Below are 19225 nucleotides of genomic sequence, written 5' to 3' on the forward strand. Positions count from 1 at the left end.
CATCATTGTTATAGACAGTTAAGAAAGATCATATTCCTAGAGCTTATAAAAACAATTATGCATAAAGCTTTTTCACTGACAGAAAAGGTAGCAAGTGCATTCACTTGTGGCATCAAGATTTGGAGACTTCTCAAATGAATAGAATGTATGATAGTTGTGCTGATCTTATAGTATATTTTCTAGAAAATATCTACAATCATTGTTAACAAAAAAACAGGATAAAATTGGAAACCATGATGGTGGTGATGGCAGGTAAATACCATATTTCAGCTTATTTTAAATTTTACAAGTAATAAGTATGCAGATAAATAAATATAAAAGGTGTATTTTCCATTTATTTAAACTGCTGAAATGTGTTCTGACGTAAACATATCTGCTGCTTAACAAATCTCCCCTCAGTAGATGAAGTTTCCTAGACTCAAAGACAAATATTTACTGATACACCAGCCTTGTTTCTGATAGAAACAAAATACTTGAACACTGGTTCAAATTATCTCAAAAGACAAGTAACTCCTCACATTCACACTTTTAATCTTCTATTGCCCTTTCTTCAGATGGTGATAAAAAACAAGCCAGAATAGGTTTATGCAATATAGTGACTAGATCATGAAATTGTCTTCTGAATTGCCATCTGGCCACTGTAAATGATGCATTCATTTATATTCCTCTTGGAATATTTTGATAGCAAGCCCAATGGTGAAACTGTTCATTTACTTACCATCTGGATATGACAAATGATAAATTGATCTTATATCTCTGGAGAATTTGGGGGACTGAATTAAAAAAAAATCTTTTAAAATTCAAAAAAAGCAGTCAACTTCCTCCTTTAGCATTCTCTCTGCTTAAAGCCCTTGGAGACTTCGACTTCACAGTCCTCAGATCAGAAGCAAGGGGTGGAACTTTCCTGGGTATAGAATTTTAAAACTCTATTTCACAAAGTTTTCTAGTAGGTCAGTTACATAGTTTAAGTCTTGGCATGGTTGCATAAGCACACCCAGAGACTCTCACTCATAATCAAAAGGCATTCTTGATCTCTCTTGGCAATGGCAGCAAGTCTTGGATAAAGGCAAGAACTCTCCCATAACCTGAGAACATGGCAGGACTCTGATTTAAGAGCCTGACAAAACCACAAAAGAATTAAGAGAGGATGGCTCCTTTGGCTCTGTTGTTTTCTTGACTATCCTATCTCACAGGAGCTAATAAACATCAGGCCACAAATGCCAACAATCCTGCCCCTGCTATGCATCTTTCCTAAGGATGGAGTATGAGTCAACAAGCATTCCTACACCCTCTGCATTAGCAATCACATCCCACTCCTCAGCAGTGTGACAGTTGCCACTTTTCAAGGAAATTTTGACTTTCAGGATGAGAAGAAATGGCCTTAAATGGCAGCAGAGGGAGAGTTGTGGAATCACATCCTAGGAAGTGTTCAAAATACCATGTGGATGCAGCACTTGGGGATATGGTTTAGTGCTAAACACTTGGAGTTGATGATCTTAGAGGATTTTTCAAACCTTAACAATTCTGTATATTCTATGATGATGAAACAAAGTCAGATATTCATGAGATGGTATCAAGGCTAACTGAACAGGAAGACTGCTGCCTGATGAGAAAGGATGACTAGCAGACTTTTCTCAACTTTCCCTTTGAAAGTACAGTGACCTTCTCATTAAAAACATTGAAAAGAGGAATGAGAATATACATGATTCTTTTTTGTACTGGGAAATTTCATGCATGGTAGAATTCCTTTTTACAAATATGATGATTGACATATTGAAAAATTAATTAAAATGTACAGCTGATGCAATTGCATGAAAAAGTTGTTCTGATATTGAACTGAAGCCCGTGGCATTTGTCATTATAAAGAGAGGAACCATAATACACGAGGAAGCCATAGTCATGTAATCAAGTAACCTATGACAATAGAGTTCTATTTGAAGCATAGTTTTGCATTGCTACAGCTATGCATAACTAATTAGACAATCAGAAGTAGGTCTCATTATGCAAAGTTACTCAGCCATGTCCTGAAGAAGTACTAGAGCGACATTTACTGTACGCCCCAGCAGTCATTTGCATGCCAGGAAACAAAGTAACAAATAAAGAAGGGACTTCAACACCATATTTTGGTTAGCTTTCCACAAGAAATACTTCAAAGTCTGACTTGAATTTCAGTAAGATTTAGGAAGAACCAACTGGTCTTCCTGCAGAAAAATAAAAATTATTTACTTTAACTCAGGAGACATTCAGGTTTTCTCATATTCTTCTTCAGACAGATAAATAGCTAATGTGTTCCCACAGTTCAGGCAGAAGGTCTGCAGAACATGCCTCCAACCCATACCACCTTAAATTATTAATACTAACATGCAATTTAAAAAATGAGTGTTGGTCTCCAGGGTACATTGCTGCTCGGAATACAGCCTTTCACAGGGGACATAAGGTTAAAACATGGAAAATGAAGAGAGAATCTGTAAATCAAGGCACTTGTCTGAACTCAAATTGCTAGTCTGATCTCTCTGACAAAATTAGTTATTTACCCTTGAAAGAAACAGCTTTAGAAGGCTGATGGCCTTTGAAGTAAACTTGTGTCCAGGCAACAGCAAGAAAAAAAGGAAGATGAAAGTTGGTATTCATTTTATGCGAGATGTCTAGCAAGTACTTTCAGGTGTAATCAATTTCTCATACAGAGAGGTAATGCAATACACTTTTTTTTTTTTTGATTGCCTGTAAAGACAAAGCTTAACTTACCATTTAATACCATCTGTGGGTACCCAAGAAATGTAATGTGCTATAACATACTTTTTTCTATAATTTATCTCTCAGCTAATTTGTTCACATTCTAGAACCACGACAAGAGTTAGAAAGGACCTAGATTTAATAACAGTGCATTGACAGAAAAAAACCAAAACAGAGGGAAAAAACCACAACAAACCAAATAAAAACCTACTTCCAAAACAAGAGAAAAGAGCTGAATTTCAGTTAGTAAAACCATCTCGCTTTATCTCCTTTGTATTGCTCAAACTACTTCAATTGAAATGCAAATGTTCAAAAAATACTGTCACAGGCTAATATCCATTTGCTGCCCAACAGTTAACAATGAGATATGTTTTCTATAGGTGGATATCAAAGGACCTGTGACCTACATTTATGCCATTAATTTCTTTCATAAAATAGAGAAAACTAACACTATTGATATCTGAGTGACTCTACCACACCATCTTCAGAAACTACTTCAGAAAACTAAACATCTCTACATCATATCACAACATGTTTGGTTTGTTGTACCAGCTCATTCTCACCCATTGAGCTTGTCAGGTAGAGACAATCAGCTACTGCTCTGCACTGAAGGACATACATAAAGATTTTTGTATTTATTTTCAAACTCCCTCAGTCCTGGAGCAAACACATGCAAGTCTAGCTAGCTGAGAATATAAGTAGGGAGAGAAAAAGAAAAGGATCAACAGCCCTAGAGACGCAAAAGTTTCTCCTGCTGGATAAACCTTCAGACAGCTGGCAGGTCCGTGGTAGCTCAGTGTCATAACGTTATCTGAGGGGAGTCCACCTGGGCCAGGGCTTATTTAAAGTACTTCATTAATCAGTTGTCTGTCACTGGGCTGCTTTGTCAGTTGGTGAAAGGCTTGGGGATGCTCAGATGTGTTTATTCTTATTAATTTTGTTCTACCAACAAGCTGATGGACTGCAGGATGGATACAAGTGCAGCCTTCTGGGGAAATGGTGCTACCCCTATTGTATGTCTCTCATCTCCCCTCAAGTAGCCTGTGTGCTGCAATGTAATATTCAGAGGACACTTTATTTCATTAGCATAACTCCTGTGATCTGTACACTATCAGAGATTCTTAGACAAAAATAACACCTATCAGACCAATAGCCAAAATTGTGTAAAAAGCTTTTAAAGTATAATATTTCCCAGATGACTCAGAAGTGTTATCTGGTTATGAGAATTCTTGATTATTTGATTACATGCCACTAGGACCAGCAAAAAAAAAAAGGCAAAACGGTCATGACAAAACTCCAAAACAACACACAAAAGGAAACAAAATAAAAATCCTACTAAATGAATCTTACAATTTCAAATTATTTGCCAAATGCATATTACTTTGACATGATACCTATGCAGAAATTAATTATCTAATGAATACTTTATGGGCTGGTTGATATATTAGGGCTGGAATACCTGTTTTACTTGCACACCTGCAAGAAATTTGGAAAGATCTAAAAAGAAGGTAAGACAGCAGTTTCCTACATAAGTACTTCAGGAACTATCTCTATTCTTTCTCAGAATTTGGTGTATCTCTTACAGTGTAAATTTTATTTTGTAAAAATAAAATTTTTACAAAATTTACAAAACATGAGGAGCCACTCAATCACAATACCACAAGCAATTAAATAGAGGGGCTGTTTTATCTTGCAGGGAGAAAAAAGAGGGGAGACGACCTATTTTCATGGAATTCCAGCATATTCATGGTAATATGCCCTACAATACATTCTCAATGTTGAACAGTCTGAAATACATGAAAAATAAAAAGTAATTCAGTTGTTGTTGTTTTAATATTTCTAATAAGTGCTTCTTTGAATAAATGGTTTGCTTCACCAGTATTTAGGGTGGTTTACCTGGCTTTGGATTCTGGATGTATGTCATAAATGCTCTGATATTCTCACATTTGGTTCACAGATTTACAAACTACTGCCTGGACACAGAGAAAATGTATAATTATATCTAATGCTGATGTTGACAGGAAAAGGACTTTAGAAAAAGCCAGCCCTGAGATGTTGACTCCCAGCTGCTGCTACAGTGCAGCATGTCCTCAGCTGTGTAGCTGCAGCTGTTTGAAGGGCCACATTAAAATCATTCTGGCCTTAAAAAGTCAAAGCAAAACCCTCTGATCTCCCTTGTGGGGGATAAAGCGTCAATTTTTGTTCTTACTACTGAACATTTCAGAGTTGTGGCTGGATAGACCCATATATAGCTGCTGGATATAAGCAGAGATGGAAGTGAGAGGTCAAAATTTAGTGCAAGGCATCTTCTTAATCTGGTCTCAACACCAAAGAAAGTATATTTTTGTAACATTCTTTAAGGACTCTATCAAATTGTTTTTATAGTTCTGACTTACTATTTTTCTAGGGTATTTCAATTCTAGCAGCCAAAATACTTATATATATATATATTTTGTGAAAATACCTATTTTTCAATCATGTTTCAATAAGCACTTACCCAAATTAAGCCTCAAGATTTTATGACACAGCACAACTCTTAGGTAATGGTCTATTACTTTAATGACAGAGGGTATTGTGGTCGCTGCTTTTGCTTTTCATTCATTCTCTCCACAGGTTATATTTTAAAATATTCCCCACACTGATTAGTAATAAAACTGTCATTGATTTTATTCAGGTAATTGAAATATTTTTATATAAAACACCTAAGTTTAATTAATCTTCCAAATTAATTCACATGAAGGTACACTTAATCTGACATAATGAAACCTTTACCCTGGGCATTTCATAATATTCTGCAATAATTTAAAATATTATCTTCCTATCAGACATATGAGAACACTGCTGGTGAATTTGCATCTGTCAGTAGTCCTTTTCTGCCTCCAGTGCCTGAAATTAGTTGGCTACAGGGTTTAAAGTGACCTCAAAATAATAAAGAAATATCGATTTACAATTTATACTGTTATTTTGCTTCATTTGTTTCCTAACTCCTTGACAGCTGAAGGTCAAACTGGGTCAAATAGGTAAAGCAAAAAATATCAGCACTGAACAATTTCTGCTTATCTCCCTATATTTCTCAGTATGACCCATAGCTGCTCATCTCCGAAATACTCATGACAGCAGAACACAAAGTGATTATAAAAATATCTGCATTTCTGAATCTTATTGCTTGGATTTGTTCTAATCTTGATAATCTTGTGCAATCTCCAATATTCTGCCACGACTTGGCAGACATATCTGAACTTTCAGTCAAGTATCCAACCTACCAATATTCTTATCAGGGATTTTCAGACTGTTGTTTGTTTTTTTTTTTACCTAGGGCCAGTTCAAACCACTGCTGCTTGCTTCATGTCTTTTCCAGATGCATTCCTGCCCAAACTGTTAACAAAGTTTAGGGATCATCTGCGTCATTACACGCCTTGAATTTCTGCCTTTCACAGAGAGGTTCTGGAAACAATTTGTTCTTTCTTATAGGAAGTGTCTGCCTGGATCTCAAACTTGCCATGACACTGCCTGTCTACTCCTGGAATCAATTTCCTTTCTCTAATCATATCTAAAACAATCTTTATTCTTCTAGTGAAACTGCCTCAATCAAACACCTTACTAATATCTGCAGTGATAAGTTCAAACAGTAAAAAACTATTAATTGGACTCAACCTCCAGTTTGGATAATGAAAATTATGATCAAAAGTTTCAACTCACAACATTTAATGTGTTTGAAATTTTTTTTGTACCTTCGCTATTACAAGTGAACCCTGATTTGAAATTCTTCCTTTCTTCCACATATTTTTGAGATTTTCACATAATCATATACCTCCATCTCAAACATTACTGATTATTTCTTTATTTACTTGGCAGTTGCTACTGTCACAATGTAAAGAAGCACTTAGAGGATTTTAAACAACAGATTCTTAAGCTTAATATTTTTTTGTAATTAAAAACCCCTACAAAATAAAGTGGCTTTGACAACCATTTTTAGAAGACTGAGATGCTTAGGACAGAGTATAATAGAAAAACACAATTTTTAGGGGATCAAAATTCAGTCCTAAGAGACTGTATTTCCAGTGGCAAATCCATCTACACAATAAAAACTGCATCTGAAAACAGCTTTTGATCCCAGCACCTGTTAGCCTAGGTTTAGTTGAGAACATGTTGGTTTCTCCAGCTGTAGCTCTCCTTTTTATGGGTTCTTAACTTCCTTCACAGTTTAATGTTTTAGAAGGAGCACTTGTGAACTGTAATGGTCCCAGCGCAGCTATTACAGCTGTCAGGGAATAAGCACTGTTAAACACTCTACACAAGTATTTGCAGAATAGAAATAAAAAGAATTCAAAATTGTCATTATATTCTTCGTGGTAAATAACAAACTTCTTGAAAATTAAAGTTTCTCTGCCACTGCAGACTTTCTTGGCTCATAGAACTAAAATAGTTTCCTTTTCTAGTTTAATATTCTAATAACTGTCCTGCCAGCTTCTCCAAACACTGAAAGGGAAGAATGGAGAAGCTGGGAAGGATGCTGTGCTGCAGAGAATCCTACATGACTTTCCTTCTCTGTAGCTTCAGTGATATCATTATTAAACTGATATACTATTCCAGGATAAAGAAATTAGGCTGTCTTCATAGAAGCATCATTAAAAAATTCAGCTAGATCCATTGACAAATGATAGGAAATTAGTCCCACATTATATTTTCACATATGACTATGACATTTATACACAGGCATAATGACAGAAAATTAAACACGAGCAAAATCAAATATTATTATCATTGGCAAGAAATGATAAATGCAAGCTAGGACCAGAATTGAAAACACCTTTTCAAGATCTCCTGTAAGGGAATACTCCTTGCCAAGAAAAATGTCACAGACCGGAATACAGTTCAAAACTTTAGTTTAATTATTATAACAAAAATATTTATTTTAGTTTATTCTGTTTTATTCAAAAATATTTATTTCGTTTATCATAGGAGACAAAAAATACACATATGGATATTTCATCCTTCTACTGTGCCAGTTAATAAAACAGAAGGGTTTAGCATGATATTTGTGTTGTAAATCCATGTCCAGAAATATCTGGAATTACCCAATAAAATAACCACCTAAAAATGTTTGACTAAGCAGCTTTTGGAACATGACTACACCTCTTTGTTCAAAGCCAGCTATAGAAATCTTTAAATTGCTAAGTAGCAAGGCCAAAGTATGTCCTTTAGTGCAATTACTGAAAGCCACAGACAGTGGACATTTAGTGTAAAGACTAGGTATGCAAAGGCAAAATATGATATTGTAAGAACTGATTTCAAGTTACCTTTATTTTTAGTCCAAATCATATACTTATAATTTGATAGCCTCAGGGTGGCACAGTCTTTCTGATGTTTCAGTGCCTTGCACAGCCATGATTTAGCCTTAAGAACTATCACAAATCAGTGTGTAATAGCCTGTAACAAGCATACTAATACATGCTATTGTAACATGTAACAAGCATGCTATTACATATTATTTCAAATTTTGATGATAATAATTATACAAATTAGGATATAGTATACATGGTCATAAAGAAGGGATTAAAATTAAGAAATCCTGAAAATTATTTTAACAGCCACAACATGCCAATCTTTTCTTATTTTCAACAATACATGTATTTACGTTTTAAAAAATTGACTTTAAAATAGTACAGTTTTTAAAAGTAGGTTCAAAAGTATATCTTTAAGAAGTTAATTCTGATCAGCACCTAGATCAAGGCAGAGGCAGAGCTGCTCAAGTATTAGCATTTTTGGCTGGATAAGGACTATGCTCTATAGTAAATGCAGTGTTGATGCCCTTCTATCTTATGAACTGCCACATATAGTGCAAATAAATGAAAAATTAAAATGTTGCATGCTTTTAAACAGCTATTTAAGGACTTGGAGTTTTATTTTAAAATATTGTGTCTTATTTTAATAGTCTGTATCACACATAACTTGGGCAAGTCAGAGTATTTTTCCAGTCTCTAACAGCAAATGTGATGATGTACTTAAAGAATATTTTTTCTGAATAGATGTGCATACTGCACATTCCAGTGCATACTGCACCATCAGCATCAAGGTCACCTATTAAATGGCACAGTAAACGAGGTAGGCAGGAGATCAACCACCCTTATTAAAATATACTATGGTAGACAATGGTTTTTATTTTACAGTCTGGAAAAAAAGAAGTGATGTAAGGTAAAAATCAGTAAAGCTACTTATAGCTTTTTTAAAAAGGTAGCTATTTTGGAAACAATTTTATTCAATTTATTTTAGTTTATTACTATGATTTAAAAATTGCTTATACAGTGCAAAATATAATTCAGTATAGAAACATAATGAAATGATTAACAGCACGTATTTTAATTTTGATATAATGGAAACAGAAAGAACATGCTTTAATTTAAACGACTTGACAGTTATATAATAGCTCATGCACGTGGCATTACTGTACTAATTGGTCTAATAGTCCTCTTCATTGATATTAGAAGAAAGCCAGTAGCTCTGAGAATAGGTCAGATCTATGCCTCTAGATCTATAGGACTCCAAAAGGGGTCAAATAATCAGTGGGTAGATGAAATTAATAAAGCCAAAAGTCCCCAGTGGACAGGATTTAATTTGACTCCCTTCATGACTTTTATTTGATAGTTCAAGAAGCATTTCAGGTCAATTATATTAATAGAAACTGTTTGAGTGAAAAGATGTTAATGATTATCCAGAGCTAATTAGCATAGTTATTTTCACTCCATCTTCTACAAAGAGAAAGGCAGAACATGCACACAGAATCAGACTCTCTTTTTGATCAGTGATGGAAACTGGCAGAGGACAAAAGGATGTGTGCAACTTAGCAGCTTTTAGTGACAAGCCAATACCCTGTGATGAAACCCAAAAATAAACACCGAAATTTATAATTTATTAAATAATGTTTAACAGGAAAACTGAAGCAAAACTGGAGCATTACAGACACTGCCAAATATTAGGTTTTGCTTCTTTTATATAAGCCTAATCTCCTTCATTCCTCTTGCACTTTTCATATCAGCAAATGCATCTGTATATCTCTGTATCTCTCAAGCACACAGGCATAGAGATGGTAAAAGTCACAGAAAATTGAGAAATATTTAATAAGAAGCAAAAATGAGATTACTTAACTAAAGAATATAGGGTCTAGTGTATTGCAACCTACAAAAACTAATCCAAGCCTTTTCAACTAATAGTTCTTCATAGGTCCATCACTCAGACTTCTAGATGGTGTCATGAAGAAGCAGTTTGGTTATAAGTCACTCATATGCTACTGAAGCTTTTCTTTTCTTGTTTTTTTCATGTTTCTTCTCATAGTTCACTGTATAAAAAAACTGGTTTTATCTGGTTCAAACCCGTATCTGATCAAATCTGAATACTTAGACACAAAAAGTACAACTTGGAACCACGGCCAATCATAGCCATGAAAAATCTCTACCTCTATGCTCAGATTCAAGCACTCAGTTGAGTTGCTTCAAATCAAATAACTCCTGATGCACGTTTTAATAAGGCTTGCTGCAAGTGTCAGATCTGTACCTTTCCTGCAAGCCTGACTGTGACAAGAGGTGTGTGTTACCGTGTAATCAGGCAGCAGTCATGAATGATGCTGTCCTCCACGAAGATGCCGCTCTCCTCGTTGGTCTCGATCAGGCGCCCCGCGTGGTACCACTGCACTTGGGTGCTGTTGTCCACGTAGGTTGCAGTACACTGGAAAGGCAAGCGGTCTCCATGGAAAACCACCTGTCTTTGTGATGGGATCAGCTCGAAGAGAGGAAGTTCCAGAGGCCCAGCTGCAGGGAAAACAAAACAAAACAAAAAACAGGAAAACAAAGTCACAATTAATTCCTCTCTTATGAATATTGTAATGTGAACTAATTGTATACCATTCTAGCTTCTTATATCTTCATGTGAAAATCCTAACATAAGAGATATGACCACTAACTACCCACTGCAGTCTGATCATGTTGTGAGCTCTAGAGATCACTTTTTTTCACTGGTGTGAGCCCAGATAAACACAGGATTAACAGAATATCTACAGAAAATGAGTTTCATGAAACAGGTCACAGAATGGTTGAGGCTGGAAGGGATCTTTTGAGATGCTCCAACCCAGCTTCTTTCTCAAGGCAGGATGCTCTACTATACAAGTGTACAGAATAAAAAAGTGAGTCTTCCAACGACAGAAAAAATACAGCCATTAATACAGGTTCAATTAACATTTACAAGACCACTTCACTGTCAGTAGAGGAAATGCCCACTTTGCTCCAGAACAAAACTTACTGTCTAGAGGGCCTAAGCTACTTCATTTGCCTGGGATTTGGATAATAATAAGACTAATAATAGTTAAACTTTCCTCTTCAGTTCAACTGTCCCCATGACTTTTCATTTCCCGTTCCTTCTGCCTATTCCACAAATCATCTCTACTCTCTAGATAATTACTTAACATTAAATATTTAGCTAAGTAGTTCTTTTTATCTATTTAAGGATGAATACTTTTTACCATATTTTTAAAATCAACTTTATCTCTCGAAGCTCTCTCCCAGAAACATCCCAATAATGAGAATACTGCACATTCTAAGCAGGCTATTACAAAAAAACAGCTCTTGTAATCAGAAATCCAAATGCCTAAACACAGTTTTTAAAAAAATGCAAATTTGGAAGTTATGTACATTTTTTCATCCTGATGAAAATCTGCTAGTTCATAGATTTGAGAGTGACTGAAGGTTATTTTCCTCAGTCCTATAGTCTCAGGAACATCATGCACAACAGTTCCTACAATACAGCATTTTCACCTCAGGCTCCAACACCAAAACAATTCACTGAGCCTGGATCATTTTTTAACCTCACTCTGAAATCCCACCTTAGATGAAAGACCTATAGTCTTGCAAGTCTTGCACCTTGGTTATCATTCTACCTTGATGAGGAAAGAGAATTTTAAAGCTAGATCTTATCCCTTCTTTTTTTTTTTTCTGTTTTCATTTAAAGGCCTCTCATCATTAATATCAATCCATCCTACAGAGCTGGCAGATGAAAGGTCACCCTTCCACCATTTGCACCACTGGTAACTACTCAAACATCTATTTTTCTGACAAGTACTTTTTTTTTCCATTTCACTGCTTGCCATTTTATCTTCTTCCATTGCCCATAACAAATACAGATGAACTTAGCCATGCCTATCCAGGTTGCAAGCCATAATCACTGGTTCTACAACTCCTAAAATTTGTGGACAGCCAATAGTGTTCTTCCTCTTACTCAGCATTCCACCCTACCACACTTTTTTATGTCATTCAGGTGTTGTCTTCAGAACTCTTAAATTGTGAGCAGCTGCACTTACAAACCCTGCTTTGGGCCCTTGGTACTATTTTGTTAAACATTCATCACCTGCTTTGAGTAAACAGTGAGCGGGATCACTCCTACTTTTATACAAAGAAGAATGCTGGCCAGCACAGCATGCAAAATTAGTACAAGTGAATATGTGCTACTCCTGTTTGGGAGAAGCATGCAGAGGATTAAGGGACCAGCTTCTCTCTAGTGAAATGTTTCAAGTCTGCTTTGACTATAAAGTGCAGCCTTCAGAAAGCACTCCTTACCTGTGCACACAGCCTGTAATTTACCTTTTGATTGTATGGAGACAATGATGTGATACCAAAATTCCTTGAAACATACACAGCATTTTCATCTGATTTTTGACTTCTAATTAAGAAGAGAAGAGAAGGTAAACCTCATTCCTATTAATGTCTCATTCCTAATAACTGCAGCCTTGGTCTCAGTCCTTTATATTAAATGTCTAACTAGCAGATGGAAAGATTCTCTCTCCAAAATGTTGTGATTTTTGTGTTGCATTATGAAGTCAATTATGAAATATAAGGAAATATATAGAATACAAATTTATCCATAAATTAATTAAATTACTACCAAAACATAGAAAAATTAAGCATACTGTGACATGTACAACAGCAACAGATACTACTCACAGAAACAAAATATTTCTCATCCATACAGTTGTTTTTGACTAAGGATGTTGTATCTGGTCAAATGGTTTTGGTCATGCAGTGAGTGACACATTGTGTCGTGAGGCTATGAAGTAGGAAGAGTGTGAACTAGAATATCAATATCTTTAAGTCAAGTTAAATAACCTGCTGAGCATATGGATGAAGTGTAACACTATCACTCTGAACTTCTCTCTGTCTTGAGCGTTGGTGTCCAAGGCTGTCCCATAACCCCTTGTGTTGTTCAGCCTTGGGGATCACCAAACCCAGAAATGCAGTGGGCATGAGGCGTTCTCTACAGGTTTTGTAAATTAATGATCAGAACTGAATGAAAAATTTACTTCAGCATGTCAAAAAATGATCAGTCCTATCAATAGTGTAACAATTTTCTTTTTCTTTGCAAATCCTTTTAAGTGCTAACAAAGATGCAAAATGATTTAAACATATCCTTGGACGTACCATATCCATCAGACATACCATTATGCTACGATATCCTCCTGACCAACTTTGAGAAAGTACCTATTTGGGTTGGTGAAATTGACAAATAATGCTGAAAACTCATTTTCAAATTAAAAATAATAACATTTCTATGGATTATGACATTTGCAAACCGTAGAAGGTAAGCATAAGTACTCCTGGAAAACATCTGCTTTTAATCTCTGTGACATACACATAAAAATATTAATACCAGAGCTAATCTTCAGTTGTTTTCCAGGGATAGTAATGATTTAAATGTCTGAAGTTGGTTCTGCAACCATTATTCATGCAGAAGTTCCAGTTAACTTTTGTGACATAGCTCACAGTTATGAGGATTAATCACACCGTAAGAGTTTCAGAGTTAGGACCAATATCCTTTATCTCAAATGGCTATACAATTATTGTAGTTACATCAGCATCAGCTGGAAATACTTATTTTAAATCCATAATCCAACAATCTTTCAAATTCAGAATAAAAATAAAAGTATTTATTAATTCTGTGCACGCATTTTCAAGCTTGACTTGGGAATAAAATACGAAGAAAGAAATTCTGGAAGTATTTGGAATGATTTTGGTATTGATTTGACAGCACTTTAAATATAACAGCTCTGGCAAGCATAGCCCTGTACAATGGATTTTTTTTCTTCGATTATGTGGGTAATAAAGACTAAATTTGGATAACTAAATACATATAATCTTTCATACTCATATTTATACATGTGTGTTTGTATATGGCAGACACAACAGCCTCATAAATTAAAGTATTTACTGTTGCATGTTGAGAAGGGAGGGAGTAATTTACAGGGATTTTATTTACTTTTTACACACTTGAAAAATATTCCAAGATGCTCCTTCCAAGACAATTCACTGTGCTGCCCTCGATCTTGGAGCCAGCACCCCTATCTGCAAATGAGAGGTGTGACTCCTCTCCAGGCATTCAGATCAAGAGCTGATGGAGTGTTTTACAGTCTTTACCTGTCTTGTCTCTCCAGTCAGCACTAAACCATGATTGCAGCAGAGCACCACAGGAATCACTGATTGCAGCATGAATCTAAAGGTCTAACCCATCATTACAGTAATTACATCTTTTTCGTTATCTTTCACTTCTCAGCAGAAAAGGGTTTTGTTGACTGATGCTCTATGCCATCTAGTCTTGTATTTCAGATTAGATCTAGACTAGAATACTGAGGACATAGAGAGAAGGAATCAGGTTACACAAAAACCACTGAATTAATATGATAATTTGTGTATTTTTCAAATATAGAGTATACCCCTGCATATTTTTATTCATGCAGCGTCCCAAGATGTTTAAAAAGAAAATAGAAATTATTTTAAAAACAATTAGCAAAAATAGAAAAATAGCAAGATGAACTGAATCTCTACGGAAATGTACCATGCATACGCCCTTCATATATTTATAGAAGAATTTCCCTCACACACATGTACACACATCATGTATTTCCTGGTTTTCCTTACAATTCAGTTCTTGAGATTTTAAAAGTATTTCAATTTCCCATCTAATTTTGGCCTTCTATTTTGTTTTACAAGTTGGAAAGGGGAAGAGTATGAAGGAAATACTGCTGTTTCTTGATATACATGGAACAAAAATGCTTGTAAAAAAGATTAAAAAGTGCATCTTCACCCATATTTTATTTACATTTTTAAGTACCATATTACTATCTTTAGATAATATTTGCTTCCAATGCGAGTGCACTCTGCTGTCTTCTGGGGAAATGACTAAAAGCAAACCTCTAAGTACAAAACCTGCCCCATGCAATAGATCTGTCTAAACACTACAGAAAGTTGTCTAGTCATTAACCAACACGAGCAGCACAAGGTAGTGGAGAAACTGTCCTACCTCCAGCCAGTTTTGTTGCATTTCCTGCTGCATATCCTTTAATCTGGGCAGCTCAGCTCTACAGCTCAGCATCTACTAAGTGCATAAAGCTATACTACACCAGCACCTTCTGCTGTTCAGTCCACCAGAAACAGTTTTCTGCTATACCTTTTCTGGTCCTCATTAACTGGCTTTGTTTGCTGTCAGCTGTTTTCACACAACCAGAAATAGGAAAGTCCACAGGTTTCTCCAGGCTGCCCACACATCAGTTCAGCACTACAGTGCTCACGTCTCAGGATACACCTTTGACTTCAGTTTATTGGTAGAAAATCCAGTTTTCTACAGTGTATCACAAGCTTCTGGGACAGAAAAAAAAGTCAGAGGTTGGCATTTTGCTTCTTGTTAATCACTTGATTTATTGTATTGCCAATGGGCTTTTTATTTGAACTGAGTGTGCCTACAGAGTGCGGCACATCCTGCTGACAAAAGTGTGAGTTAGAGCTCTAATATTTGTATACAGTCTCAGTGGGAAAGAAATGTGCATGGAAAGCACAGTGGGGGAAAGCTGGAAGTAAGGACAAAGCAAAGGAACCAATCCAAGAAAAAGGACAGATGAAAATGAGGAAAAACAAATTGAAATACATTAGTTAAAAATCTGAATTGCTGACAGTGCAAATTATATCTGATATTTACCAAATGGGACTGGAGAAAAGAGCGTGATCTGAATTGCTCCAACAGCAGCCCTGCCAAAAAGGGAGGTGCAAGCACACCAACGCCAGTTTTTGTGTTGCAAAATTTGCTGGCAGTAATGAAACATTTGGTGTAGAAGGTCACAGACCACACCACGTGCCAAGGAAGTCAAGAATGAATACAGAACTGAAGCCAAGCTTCAGTTTTAATAAAAGCTGTGCCTGGCTCCAATTTCAACATAATATCAAGAAAATACAGATGCCAACATGTATTAAACAGCAGAATAAGGTAAGTCTCTTGGGCGTGGGACAAGAAAGCTTTGTATCACATTCATTTACCACTCACTGCACAGGAAAAGCAGAGCTTTTGTTTGTGTAATAGCTTCTTATTTCCACCAGCTCCATAACACTGGCATGGCAAGAGATATTCCACACCATTTTATCAGCCCCTTTCACTCTCATACATGCTCTTCAAACAGGAATATCAAGCAGTGGTTTTGCTTTGGTTGGTTTGTTGTTGGTTTTTTTTCTTCCCAGCATCTTATAATTAAATTATGAAGTTATGTTTCTTTTGTAATGCTAACTGCTGCACTGAAATGGTAGCCACTAACCACAGAGCAAGATTTCTGACACGCATGCTGTTTTACCTGAAGCTACAAGTTCTTTATTGTGATTTTACTCTGGCAAACTTCTGTAAAGCCATCAAAGGAGATCAGCAGAAGCCATAAACTGGATTTATCATAAGTTAGAAGGACAGTGAGCCCAGGCTGCCATGGTCCATTGCTACTGGTGCTGCAGTTACCTGTGTCAGCTAACCTCATAGAGGTATTCCACAGACACAAAACAGAAGCTAAAATTCAGTGCAAATACGCCAAGATGAGCTACAATCATAGCTTTCAATGAGTCTTCAAGACTCACTTGGATTATATAACTAATCTGATTTATTTACTTAAAATAATTTACAGCTAGATAGAAACTAAGAAAGGATGAGCTGGGGAATGTACAATTCAAATCTAGTCACTTTTGGCAAATCCAAGTAATACAGGTTTCATCCATCACTCAGCAGATGGATGACATTTCCAACCCTGACAAAGTTATTTAACCTGTCTTTCCTCTAGATTCCTAAGTCCCAGTAAAACTAAATTATTCTTTTTGCACCAGTTCTAGGGACTTGTGTCTTGAAAGGGAGCACAAGAAAAAGTCCTTTCTTATTCACTGATGATAACAGTGACTCACTTTATAGGAAATCAAGTGGCAGTGAAAAAGAGAGGTAACAGGTTTCATTTATTTAATAACAGATTTCATTTATTTAATGTAAATGTCAAATACCATAACATTTTAATTTGTAAAATGTTAACAGTTACTTGAAAGGCTTCCACAATATGAAATTCAAGGTTTTCTTCCAGTTAAACAATTAAAAAATTGCATTGTCTTGCACTGGCATAGAAATCTAAAAGAATAGGCAAATAGTTTTCGCATCACTGATTTCTTCCCTATCAAATAAAACTGCTGCAACTTTTCAATTTTTTATTTTCAAATTGTCCCAGAACTCCACTTCGGAAGCTGGGGAGCATTTGATTATTTGCCATATGCTGAAATTAACATATTGACAGCTATAGCACTGGAAAATTCATCAACACTAATTTCTTCCTGACACCAGCCAGAAACCCACTGTTAAAAAGCTGATTTTGATTAGTCAAATTACCCTTATGGCAAGTGAACTGGCTGGCTCGTGGTTTTGCATACTCATTACAGCTTGCAGTTAACAAAATGGCTGAGCAGTGGAAAGGTAAAGCATCCAGCTATACAAAATCATAGAATCATAGAATGGTTTGGGTTGGAATGGACCTTAAAATATCACCTTTAATCTGCCCCCGGAATGAGCTGGGATGTTCACTCCCCAGGTTTGCTCAGAGTCCCACCTAACCTAACCTTGAATGTTTCCAGGAGTGGTGCATCCACCACGTCTCAGGGTGGCCCGTTGACAATGTCTCACCACCCTTATTGTAAAAAACTTCTTCCTTATATTTAATGTAAACAGATCCTCTTTTAATTTAAAACCATTACTCCTAATTCTATTGCTAGAGGCTCTACTAAAAAGTCTGTCCCCATTTTTATTATAAACCCTCTCTAGGTACTGAAAGGATGCACTGAGGTCTTGGAGCCTTCACCTCTGCAGGTGAGCAACCACAACTCCCTCAGAATTTTCTCACAGGGAAGATGTTCCATGTCTCCAATCATCCTTGTGGCTCTCCTCTGGACCCACTCCAATAGGTCTAAAAGGTATAATCCAATACACTGATTAGCCCTATCTAACTAGGGAGTGCAGTGGTAGCACTCATCTTTCCAAACCTTAAACATTTTTTACTTTCAAATTATAACTGCACATTTAGATCACAGAAAGATGGTGGCAGAAAGGTCCCAAAAGTGTCAGTGATAGTCCCTAATTGCTCAGAATCCAGAAGGTTGCATGAGTTCTCATCTATACCAAAATGTAAAAAAAAAAATTAAAAAAATTCTTAAAAGAAATGCTGAATGAGCGACAGTTCTGTTGAAGTATTAATTTTTTCCATTCCAAACTCCTTTCAGTCCAGCTGACAGTGGACAGTGTCAGTAGCTCTCAACAGCCATGTTTATACAAACATTACAAAAGTACTGTATGTTGACATGTGCTATAAAGTCTAAAAATGTGAAATGCCACTATGGTACACTTCATTTAAAGAGAGATTGTTAGGATGGAAGCTTTATAGGGAATTTTCCTATGATAACAATCAAGATTAATTACAGCAAACCCTAATAAGCATTGTTATTGGACAACATTAACACAGGTTTGTTTAAAAGCTCATATAATTTTATATAGAAATCACTAGTCTAAAATTTAACCCTAGTGTTTTAATGTTCATGTAACCATAATAAAGAATACATCTTCAGAGATACTCAATGGGTTGTAGTCAAGACTGTTTTAACAATTTTTTGTTCATGAGCAACTGGCTTTTGAATATGGCCAGCTAAGTGTTCAAGGGCAGGAGTTTGAAGATTAAAAAGCCCTCCTTTCACTGCTATTCTCATTCTACCTTGGTTAAAATTTCCTTCAGATATTTTGCATGATCTTTGGAACAGTAGTCAAAGACAATGTAGAAAATAAGACACAAGTGTACATTAAAAACCTCTAATGCAGTATATAAGAGTAAGCTATGGAAAAAAACCCAAACAACTGGGTACATTTCCTGTAAAATGCACCCAGGATATTTTGCTAAATGTCCTGGGTACATCTTGCCAAATCAGCAAGATTTCAGGAATGAAAATTTCTGTTGAACTGAATTTTCATGTGTGAGCACAAACGCAATAAAATATTTTGGAGTAAAATTTCATCCTCAAATGAACATTTTAATATTTCTGCTATTTCACATTTATAAGATTTAACTGTTACTAACTTTATGCCCCAATCTTGCAGCAGTGTTCTACACTGCCACTAAAGAAATTAGATA

General features: G+C 35.9%; 1 protein-coding gene across 3 annotated transcripts in view; it reads right to left on the bottom strand.

The window, feature by feature from the left end:
- LOC135306654 (adhesion G protein-coupled receptor A3-like) overlaps positions 1–19225 on the bottom strand; it is a 254345-nt gene that overhangs the window by 123266 nt on the left and 111854 nt on the right. For all 3 annotated transcript variants that reach the window (XM_064430966.1, XM_064430967.1, XM_064430968.1), the window contains exon 7: positions 10325–10538. In XM_064430966.1, coding sequence (XP_064287036.1) covers positions 10325–10538 — 214 coding nt within the window. The remainder of the gene's footprint in view (positions 1–10324; positions 10539–19225) is intronic.

This window comes from Passer domesticus, chromosome 8, assembly GCF_036417665.1.
Source record: "Passer domesticus isolate bPasDom1 chromosome 8, bPasDom1.hap1, whole genome shotgun sequence".
Lineage (NCBI taxonomy): Eukaryota > Metazoa > Chordata > Aves > Passeriformes > Passeridae > Passer > Passer domesticus.